This window comes from Hyalella azteca, unplaced genomic scaffold (genome assembly GCF_000764305.2).
Source record: "Hyalella azteca isolate HAZT.00-mixed unplaced genomic scaffold, Hazt_2.0.2 contig16900, whole genome shotgun sequence".
NCBI lineage: Eukaryota > Metazoa > Arthropoda > Malacostraca > Amphipoda > Hyalellidae > Hyalella > Hyalella azteca.
This window is the reverse complement of record NW_025946706.1, coordinates 10138-21820: the sequence shown is the minus strand read 5'-3', so window position 1 is coordinate 21820 and position 11683 is coordinate 10138. Positions and strand designations below refer to the sequence as shown.

The following is an 11683-nucleotide window of genomic DNA, read 5'->3' as shown; positions in this document are numbered from 1 at the left end:
CGCATTTCTCCGATTTATACATTGACCGAATTAAAATGAAAATACAATTTATTAGACTCAAAACTTTTATTCATAATGTCTATATGTGCTAAAATATACCGATCTTTCACAGGTTGCGTAACGTAGCATTTTGGTCTTTACCTGCCTGAAAGTGGATGCATATAATATGTCATATTGAAGTTGAAACTTTAACCGAAGTACGGTAGTTACAATCTACATATCGCTCTTACACCATGAAATATAGGACGCAAGATTCCCATGGATAACTCATCATTTTTGCTGATTAAAATCCCAAAGTTTAATACTGTCTGGCACAATCAGGAATTAAATACACAGAAAAAAGTTCTGTATTCTGGTATTTTGAACATAGTCCAGATTCTGTTCCTGTTGCATCCAATCTGTAATGCGTTAAATTAGCCGATACCGTTTTTTGCATAAACTCCAATATACGTCATTTGCACTGCGTGATCACGTTGAATAGCGCGACCATTATCAGACGTGATTTCCGTTCAAGATTCAGTGCCCGTTGGCAACGTTGGTGCTCACGCTCACGGCGGCCGGGGAGGCGGCGGCTGCTTTGACAGGCGAGGCGTAGAGAGTTTCAGGTTCGTAGGGCGCGTCGTCTGCATATCCGTTGGGGTTCTGCGTCTGCCAGCGCCAAAAGTCCTCGCCTGGGCGATGTTAGAGAATACGTGTAAAATTCAAATAAGAATTACGTAGTTCCGTCGTACACGATACTTTTTATATAGGTACCGTACTCAATATACCAGAACATGGATAGCCAATTTGTTCATTAGCTCATAAAGATAGAGCTAGACTCAATAATACAAGTCTTGGACAGAATAAACAGCCTTACGCTCCATATTACATTATATTCATCATAACTTCAATGAGAAGCTTAGTACAGGATTCAGCAAGAGAAATTAGTAAGAAATTATGACTTGCCCATAAGCATTCCCATATAATGAATCAACTCAATACGCAAGGGGATTGCGCTTGTGACGAAAAAAGCGGGTAGCTACACAATCAAGCATTGAGTGAATGCAATTCACAATGAATCACAAGTACCACTGCCCCCTTATTGCCATAAACGTATTCCATAATGTATTTTTTGCCATGCCGTAAACAAGCAAACATTGCAATATTCTTAAAAGTGTTTTAACGTGAAGTCTGTATTTTCTGTATCTTGTTCTCCCTCGTGCTTAAAAGAAGTTGCTCGCACTTGAACATCATCTGAAGTTGTTCTCATGGTATTGAGCTTATCATGTCAAATTATTGTTTAAGAAGAAAAGCATCATGACAGTGAAAAACTAGCGGTTTCCAGCATTCCGAGAAAATATCAGATTTTGAACGAAATTTTAGAAATGAAAGGCAAGCGAATGTTGTAAGAAAACATGATGCATAAGCAGAAAGCGAATCGGCGAGCGTTGAAAGTCAAGCAACACTAAAAGCTGAACAATCTTCAGAACCAACATCGAAACAGTCTTTAACATTTATTATCTCAACTCAGATATTGAAATCTGATTCAGACGATTTATCATGAACTGCAATTCAAATTAGAAATACAAATCTATACGGAAATAATTACAATATTTTTGCAGATGAATCGCGAAAACTTTACACGTTTTAAATTGTTTAGGTGCAATTAATCATATAAATTCATCTAAACAAGACCGCAAGTAGCTTACTTATATGTATAAAATATTAAAGTATTTTAGACGAAAAATTTTTAGCAACGGAAACATTAAGCGTTTAAAAAGCGAAGCCACATTTGAACGAAAAAAAAGTGCGTTCAAAATGGAGGCCACTGACAAGAAACGAGCTGATCCGCGACAACAGTAGAACCAGTGTATATTTTAAGGTCAATTATAAACGGCGGTCGTCTAAAAGGCAGAATTTGATTGAACAAATAAAATTAGGACAACTAAAAAGCGAGGATATTAGGTAACAAAATGCACAGTAAATCATCAACAAGAAGATGGAAAAGTATATACATTCAACAACAAGCTTCAGAGTATGTATGGCGTGACAACGTAATTTAGGTATGAGCAGAAAGGATTGTGTTAGAGTGGTTTTAGAAAGTTAGTGGAGATTGTATTTATGCAAGTACGTATATTTGCTTAGAGTAGCAACATGCCAATCACGAATCGTGACTTACACATATTCTCCAATGTGTATTTGGTTTGCCACTTGAGTTCTCGTTTGGATAAATCGGTGTTAGCATACATGGAGACGATATCTCCCTCTCTGCGAGGCTGGATGTCAAGAGGCACTTGTGTCTTGGTTACGGCCTCGAATGCGCGTACAAGCTGTAACACTGACACCCCACAGCCTGTACCTAGATTGTACGTCTGCACAAAACATGTCGCCATGACGCATCGGTACATTTGGGTTCTTGTATTCCGTTCTCAAAAAGACCGGCTACTGTCACAAGTACCTCAAAAAATGGTTGGTTTCGCACTCAAAAATTCGAGTGGACCACGTCAATCAAATGTGTGTAAAATGAGGAAGTAGGTAAATTAATTTGTTTTAATGTTGAACAAGATCTAAAATAAACAGTATTAAGGGAGCTATCTGGCAACGGGTGAAAAGAGTTGCAGCAGGCAAAATTGTATGCAGCAGGCATATTAGATCGGTTACTAAGAGTATTGAAAGAATTCTCAGTAGTTCTGGCATCTGTGAGAGAATTTTAAGCATGACTAAAAAAATTGTTAGAAGTGTTGCTTGAATGTGTATGCAGCTTCGTTGTTGTCGCAAGGATGAATATTAACCATTTATCATCCCACATTTTTTGTTATGGTAAAACAAAATCGTAGCCATCCGAGCTAAAGCATTAAACAGGCCAGTGGAGGCTCAACGCAAATACAAAACATCGTACATCCTTAGCTGATCGGCAATTAGCTTGGCAATTATACAATCTGCTAAAACATACTCAAAATCTGGTTGATTTGCAGTAATGAAAAAACCACAGACCCGATCAATAACCGTTAGTCACCAAATTGACCAGAAGCTCGCAGTTCCACGATTACTTGAATTAATCACTGGCTGTATATTTAGGTTTAGACGAGACACACTCCCCATCTCTATAAGGTTAGACGACACATGCCTCATCCATGCAGTGTAACAGCAGGATATAGCGGAAGCGCGGAAGCCAGGCGTCTTTGCCGAGCGCGATGCCAAGTACAATTGCACAACCAGGGTCAGGTGCAAGGGCACTACCAAGGTCAGGTGCAAGTGCACTACCAGGGTCAGGTGCAAGTGCACTACCAGGGTCAGGTGCAAGTGCACTACCAGGGTCAGGTGCAAGTGCACTACCAGGGTCAAGTGCAAGTGCACTACCCATCACGACGCGGTTACTCTACTTACACATGACCTGAATGTTGCGGGTAGCCTTCCATTTGAGCTCACGTTCGGCGAGACTCGCCGTGCAGTAAAGAGTAGCCACGTCGCCCACACGCCGAGGCTCCATCACGTACGGCACAATCTTACCGCACACTTTCTCGAACTCTCTCTTTAACTCCAGCACCGACAAACCATGACCCAAACCTAAGTTGTAATTCTGAGACACAATTGCAGCATGGTTAGTACGAGTCACTCAATGGGCAACTAATAATGTCATATGAAGAATCAAATGAAAGTTTACAACCCGGCAGAGACGAGTGCCAAGTTAAGAAATAAAATCACTTGCCTTGTACCGCAGATGTTCAGAGTCGAGGCGATCTAGCGCAGCAACGTGCCCTGAGGCCAGGTCCATCACGTGGATGTAATCACGAACTCCTGCAAAGTGACCCACACAGAAATGAACCTGGCCTTCAAATCTATTGCTTTTTGGTTTATAAATAATTTGTTAATTATTAAAATTGAGTACAATTTTCCTAAAAGAGTTCGCACTTAATTCTACGTGGAAAATATGAAATCGAAAAAAGTTAGTTAATTTTACTAGCTCTTGATGTAATACTGTAACTAGTCTACCTTGAAGTACCGTACAACGAATCCTCTATTTTAGGACGTCAATCAAAGTCAATACTATATATGTACTAAACCAAACTAAACTTTTATAATAAATCTTTCATGATGAGTTTCCCATAATGAGTTTAATTATTTCACAAACAATTCTTAGAAAAATTCTCCACAAACAAGTCTACCCTACGTAGTAAATATCAAAAAGGTTTTCATAATAACTCCAGACCAAACTCCCATGAACCCCGAATAAAGGAATGGTCGCAGGTACCGACCAGTTCCATCGACTGTGTCGTAGTCGTCGCCGAAGATGGTGAGTTTGTCGCGTTTGCCGATGGCGACCTGGCTGATGTAGGGCATGAGGTTCGTGAAGGGCTTCGTCGGGTCCTCACCCATGCGGCCTGAAGGGTGCGCCCCCACCGGGTTGAAGTACCGCAGTGAAATGATGTTCCATTTGTCCTGGTCAAATAAGTAACACTTAATAACAACACAATTCCAGAAACAACTACCTACTGGACTTGAAGGGTAATTATAGCCAGAAGTTGTTGATAATTTCGTTTGTTGCATACATGTGTAGCAAAGAGCTCATTAGCGAGTCCTTGCCAATATGTTTGAATGGTTATCGTTCCATCAAGATTAATTATTACCGACGTAGATCAACCAGCTCAATTTTAGGAAATAATAACTTGAGAGCATTTACACGTTCAAGATTTATTAGAGCCATGTCAGTTGCATGGTTATCTTTCTGTTAAAGGTGGTATGCTGCCATCGAGACCAAATTAACAACAAGCTCCTACTCATTTGAACTGATTTAGATAAACAGCAGCTATCAAGACCAAATTAGCACCGTCTTCCAATTATTGTAAACTGATGTTAATAAACTGCAGCCATGAAAACAAAATTTACTACAAATTTCTTGTTATTATAAACGAATTTAGATAAACAGCAGCCATCGAAACCGGATTATCGATAATTTCCAACGCATTATCAAGTGATTTAGATATAACTGAGGATATCTCACGGGGTCAGCGCGCGAGAGATCCTTGAGCATCTCCTCGATGAGGTACTTTGTTCTGCCGTAGACGTTGGTGACGTTGCCGGTGGGATGGTCCTCCGTGATGGGCAACGTTGCAGGGTCGCCGTACACCGTGCACGACGACGAGAACACCAGCTGAGTCACGTTGTGTTTCTTCATCGCCTGCGAGGAAATGCGCGTTTGTATTATTATTAATGTTTTTCATGCTTGCGGCGAAGATTTGACTGTCATTCATGCGTGCGATGAAAGCGCGACTCGTCAGACTGTCATTCATACATGAAGTGAATACATAGCATAACATAGTGATGTCGGCGCCGAAGAGTAGGCCTGATGTGGCCTGTCGCCGATTCTTTTCCTTTTTGTGACTTTTTCACAGAAGATCTAAAATCGTGTCATTTGACCTGATATTTTCATGACAGACGATAGTTTGAAATAGCTACTAGACTTCCACTGGGTTCGCTATGGTGCTAGGCATTTCAAGCCTGAACCTATATTACGTATCCGATTCGTTAAACACAGCTTCGGTTCATGCATACTATGATGCCTCATCTAAGAGATTGGATGAGATCATTGGATTTTTTAATCAATGATTAAAAAATCCAACTAATTAATACAAAGAGAAGCAAGTGAAGCAACCGTGCTCATTATTTTACAATGAAATATATTCGTGTTATTATAATGCTGTAAATTAAATAAATTTATAATAGAATTTCATCGAATTGAATTAATGAAGAGACCAAAAAATTTTATTTTAATTTGACAAATGAGAGATCTGTGACTCAGCGGATGCAAAGAGTGCGATCAATTCTGCAGCCTATTCAACTTCTGCAAACTTCACACCTGCAGACTCTGCCTCAGCAGGTGTCGATCTATTCATGTGGCAGAATCATCGTTATATCACGATGTGACCATTCAATTTTCCAGGCATTCATGTGATGAAATCTTTAACGCGAATGCATTCAAACTTCTCAACATACATCAAACTAAAATAAAAGTCTATAGACAAACGCATATTATTGATGTCACTTATTTCATTGATGAGCAAGGAAATGCAAGTGCATTACACCGTTGGCGTCATCCTCGCATAAATTCATCAATGGCATCATTACTGAATTAACGAGTTGTTTGTTGTTGAAACTTACGGACGCTTCTCGTCTCTCAAAAGAATACACGAGTGAGGTTGGAGAGATAATTTCTCAATTCAGACCACAAAGCTTTCATAGGGTAATTCTTTCTTAGTGCTAGGAACCTTTACAAAATAAATCATTCATCTTTAAATAGAATGGTGGCAGTCTTCTCTTCTTCATCTTCAAATAGAATGATAAACTTTGTAAATAAAAAACGTCAATGGCTTATTCATAAGATTCCGGTTGATGACCAGACATAGCACCAGTAAAAAGGAATGTATGAATGAATGTATCAATGAATTGACTCGCCTCGACCAAATTTATGGTGCCGATGACGTTGTTCTTGTAGTAGATGAGCGGGAAGAGCATACTCTCGCCCACAGCCTTCATCGCTGCGAAGTGGATCACGTAGTCGATGTGGTGCTGGGCGTAGAACAATGTTGGTCAGGAGGCAATGTTGGTGGTAAAACAATACAGAAAAACTCTCCAGTACATATTTCCTTCTCATGAATAGAGTTCAAGTATCATCATACTCGGCATGCCTGAGTATTCATATTCAAGATGGCCAAGATTGGAGCAGCGAGTTAGGGGATCGAAACTCCATCGAAAGAGAAAGCAATAGTGAAATTTCTGGTCGAAATCGGCAAAGTAGCCCCGTGGTTGTGAATCAATGGATGGCTAACATGGTCTAATAAAAAACGCTGACGCCACTAGATAGTAATATTCTCTACCCCAGAAGATATTCAAGTATTCTATGTACCCTACACTAGAAGACAGCCTAAGTACGAGACGAATACAGCGCACATACCATATTCCTCTAATACTCAATATTAGGTATCAATAAGTTAATTAAAACACCTTAGCGAAGACAGCTTCAAGGGCGACGGCGTCGAGCATGTCGCACTGGTAGAACGTGACGCTCTTGCCCGTGAGCTCCTCAACGCGCTTCAGAGCTCCGGAGCGACTGTTGGTCAGGTTGTCGATTGTCACTACCTGTGTACCAAACAATAGTACATTAATTATAATTATAATAATGTATCTACGGTGCAATAATTTATTATATAAAGAGGGAGAGGATTCTATCAGAACAAGAGAACTAGTGTTGCTGAAATGCAAGCATCGTGACAAGTTCCTTGCGCAACGGTAACAACATTTACAGTTTGGACTAATTTTTGACGTGAAAAATAACGCTAAACGTTATTATATTTGGCATAGATTCCTTGTAATTAATAATTATAGCATAGTATGATAGCGTCGGCCTGTCGCCACTTTTCATGCTTTTCGTGACTAGTTCACAGGATATTCATAAACTGACATTTTGACCATATCTTTTCAAAACTGACGTTGAAATAAATAGCGACAGGACTTCTACTACACTGTTACTAACAACATGAAGACTTTATTAAAGTTGGTAGGGTCAGGGTTCTCATAACAATAACGACCGAAGAATTATACGATAAGCTCATAAATAAATACGAGACGTTATATAAAGTATCGCACCTTCGGTCAGCACACTTGCTCAATTTGAGGTGGGAGATTCCTTATAAAAACCTCGTCTGTCCACTTGAAATTGTGAACGAGGCAATGTCAAAATATCACTTAAAAACACAGTCAAGCTCCTCATCAACCACAGGCAATAATGACGAGCTGATAAGGGAGATATCGATCATTCTTTCGAGACGAGTGACGGGAATAAACGAATAAAATTGTAATGCGTGCGCGTGTTTGAGGAATCTGTTCCTCGTCTTCAAACATGGTCACCTTGTACCCAGCTTCCAGGAGCTCGACGATGCAGTGGGAGCCGATGAAGCCAGCCCCACCCGTCACGAAAACGGTTTTGTCTTTTGATGCCGACATTCTTGACAGATCCCTGGAAATTGGGAAAAATACCACGTCAAGGTCGAGGAAAGTGATTATTCAGACACAAACTGACGCAAAACATGGGTACTGAAAATGTCATCATCATTGTTTAACGTACCGAACTCGTAAATGTTTGGCGTAACTCACAAATGTAAAAAAACTACAACAACATTGTAGTTGATTAAATCTACATTGTAGATTTGTTTAATTAATTAAATCTACATTGTTATTCAACTACATTGTAGTTGAATAACCAAAAATTTGTCATTGAAAACCTATAGAGTAAACATTGAGTCGACTGCAATTTTTTGTCCCGATAGATAAATTTTAATATCAAGGTCACGCTAGCCACATGCACACCAATGCTGGTCATTCTAAGAAAGAAAGAGAGAGAGAGAGAGAGACAACAGAATTACGTAGTCTGATAACGACTTATCAGGTGAGACGGCAGTACAAAACATGGCCGTTAGCACATGAGGGTGTGCAATGAGCCTAGAGAGCTCTATGCGCACTACGTGTCTAGAATTAACTCTAGTTAGCGTACACAGTTTAGTCACTCCACTAAATTAAGTGTCTTTGTTCACTTTGCTAACACTGTCTAAATTGCATATTCATGACTGTCTTCAAATTCAATATCTATACAGTTATGGAATAAACAATTTAAATTCATAAGTGAGAGGTGCACTAAAAATGACCAGATTTGCACCGGCATTGAAATAACTGAAGCAACCATCAAGTTCCCCCAGTGTCGATTAGCTTTCAAATTCTATGGAAAGTGCACCAGTTAGGTCAGAGCACATGTTTTGTCAAAGCCAAGAAAGCAGAAGTCAGAGCCAAAAACAAAATGTTAGCTTGTTAGTTTTTCTAGTAACTCTACCAACCTCGAATCACTAAAAGCAAAAAGTTGCGACAGCGCGCTGTGGAAAAGAAATGTATTGAAAGAGCAGCCACTGCGCCTGTCAATCAACACAAACTGAAGGAAGCAATTCAAGGATCGCAGACTCATTCCAATCCCAGTGAACATATTTTGATCATCGAAAAACGCTGCAACCACAGCCAGAAATTTTCTTAAATCTTATAGTTAAACAGTAGCGAAATACAAAAGGGTCTCATTATGTGCAAAATTTTTCAGCAAAATTTATACATGTCCCTCCGGTAAAATATCATATCATACCAAAGTGTTGGCTGAATCCTGTAATTTTCACGACTTTTTCATGGGAGATCTAAGAACCGACCTTTTGACCAGATCGTAAAATTGCATATTGAAGGCATAATAAAACCATTAGGGCCAAGGTTCGTACGAAGAAGCGAAGGCAAATAAGCGAGTTTGTGAAGAGACGCCTGAGGCGACCGCATGCGCCTGTTAGATGAATGTATAGACACGCTAGTGTCATTTGGCTGCCTCGGCCTTGAAACTGACCGCAGAACTGAGGAAAAGTATTCATCCTTTTCCAGTTTGCGTCATAAGCCTAACGAGCTGGCGTTAATGAACATAGGACATATCAATGCAGGTGTAGAACAGAGGGTGCAGCTGCGCACTTCACGACAGCTGTGTGAAGGGCACGCGTGAGGACGAGTTCACTCTTCACGAAACGACACCTATGCGTGATTGGTGCGGGTGATGTGTTCATGACACGTCACCTACGTTGAGGGCGCGGGTGATGTGTTCATGACACGTCACCTACGTTGAGGACGCGGGTGATGTGTTCATGACACGTCACCTATACGTTGAAGGCGCGGGTGAGAACGTGTTCATGACACGTCACCTCCGTTGAGGGCGCGGGTTGAGAACGTGTTCATGACACGTCATCTACGTGAAGAGGCGGATGAGGACGTGTTAATGACACGTCACCTACGTTGAGGGTGCGGGTGATAACATGAATAGTGCCCGACAGCCGCATGTAACTTCACCCCCAGTAAACAGACTAAAGTCGCATACAAAAAATGTTGTTACAGCAGGGAATGAAAAATGAATAAAATTTTGCGTTACTTCTAGGCAGGTTGCATGCGATTCAACCGGTGATTAGCCAGTTTCATTCTCACCTAGATGAAACTCAATCAAAACGCGTGTTAATGCAATTTAAATTGCATCCGACTTTTAGTCGAACATACGCTTTGTTTTAATCAACTTAACTTAATATTTAACCAGCCTCTCGTTCGATGCTTGCAAGTGACGCAGAGTCATTCGTAAATGGGGTTAAACATAACGATTAAAAATTCCGCAATTTCACGGTACCAAAGCATGCTGCTGGAAATTAACAATTTGCGGGTCTGTAGCCAATTTATAGTCACGGTAAGTCACCCAATCATTATTTATTGTAGGCCAAAAAAAGTCACCGTCTATATTGGGAGAAAACGCTTAGGAGACTTGCTCCATCGTCAGTTCAAATCCTATGACACAAGCCGAATCAATTGGTACACTAAAATTTACGTCGAAGATAATAAAAATTGACAGAGACGAAAAAAACAGAAACAACAACAAAAAAAGAAACGACAAAAAAGAAACAAAAAAAATTGACTAAAGAAAAAACAAACAAACGTGAGATGACAAGGCTACCTATATTCAATTTCAAAGGGACAGTAACTGAAGGCAGTATTCCAACTAGATTTTTGTTTAAAAATATCCAGGGATTCTAATATTCGCAGGTCAGAAACACCGGTCGTGGAAGCTAGAACTCCAAAATTACTATCGGACACTGGGATATTGCACTTTTTGGCATTGAAATAGTGTAAATATATAGGTGTGTCACTTCATGTTTTATTTATTTGTCTATTCAGGTTATATTATCATCAATGTAAATTTTAGTTAATCAATTGATTCTGCTTGTCTTATATGATTTGAACTGCCGATGGAGCTGGACTCCGAAACGTTTCTCTAATAATAAATGGTAAATTTGTTTGGCTGATTTCTTCGTTTTAAATTTTTTTATAAACTTACGATTTAAACAATCAAGTAATCTTAGTACTGATACATGTCGGTACGTATAAATAACTATTCTTGATACAGAATTTCCCAATGCACCTTTACAAAACCATGCAAAAATACGCGTCAATTTAGAGCAATTCAAACTGACAATTTGGAAACTAGGTCGTAACGTTTATGTCACTCAAATCTAATTACAGGAATCCTCAACGGTTAGCAGACAGAGCAATACCCTTGCAACACGTCTTCTCCATTCACGACGTGCGCATCTATGTCTGTTTCAGTCTTTTCAGATTAAACGGCAATGATTAACTAAAGCTGTTGGAAAGAGGCTGAGAGATCGAATACTTACAGGAAACGGTTAGTGAATTCAACTGTTGAAGTTGATTAGATTCAAGTTGTGGAGAAACTGACAAGCCAACGTCATATCGCTTGATTCAAGAACTTTGTATTCTTATCACAATTTTAGGGGCAGGAAACTGGTCGTATTTAATAAAACGGTAACTGTCCGGATACCGGTGTGGGTGAACAACCGCTTGATCAAGTTTACGTAAGAAATCAAAACCTGGCATGAGCAAATGATGAACAAAGGAAATTAGATTCAGCATACACAAGTTGTTGTATTAAAATAAAATGCGACTTACTTGAATAGTGACAAACGCCCGAGAAGCAACAGTTCACACCCTAACCCTCCGAAGCACTCCGAGGTACTAGCCACGTTTGCAGATGCGCACACTCTGCACTTCTTCTACACAGTACACAGGCTACGAACGCACA

At 39.9% G+C, this 11683-nt stretch overlaps 1 protein-coding gene across 2 annotated transcripts; it reads right to left on the bottom strand.

The window, feature by feature from the left end:
- Positions 1-47: 47 nt before the first annotated feature.
- LOC108671970 (UDP-glucose 4-epimerase) lies at positions 48-11667 on the bottom strand. 2 transcript variants are annotated; one of them, XM_018159573.2, is made up of 9 exons: positions 11551-11667; positions 7885-7993; positions 6982-7116; positions 6433-6546; positions 4982-5158; positions 4236-4419; positions 3689-3777; positions 3367-3559; positions 48-671 (listed from the first exon to the last, which is right to left on the bottom strand). In XM_018159573.2, exons 2-9 carry the CDS (start codon positions 7978-7980, stop codon positions 517-519), a joined length of 1143 nt encoding a protein of 380 aa, XP_018015062.1. In that variant the 5' UTR covers positions 7981-7993; positions 11551-11667; the 3' UTR covers positions 48-516. The 2 variants fall into 2 exon arrangements, with proteins under 2 accessions (XP_018015062.1, XP_018015063.1); XM_018159574.2 differs by lacking the exon at positions 3367-3559 and adding an exon at positions 2159-2351 and having other exon boundaries at positions 11551-11666.
- Positions 11668-11683: the final 16 nt, after the last annotated feature.

Coding starts and splice junctions, on each gene's coding strand:
- LOC108671970 (XM_018159573.2), bottom strand. CDS start 7,980: ATGTCGGCATCAAAAGACAAAACCGTTTTCGTGACGGGTGGGGCTGGC. Junction 6,547..6,981: donor TTGAAGCTGTCTTCGCTAAG/GTGTTTTAATTA, acceptor TTCTACGCCCAG/CACCACATCGACTACGTGAT. Junction 5,159..6,432: donor GCACCATAAATTTGGTCGAG/GCGAGTCAATTC, acceptor ATTTCCTCGCAG/GCGATGAAGAAACACAACGT.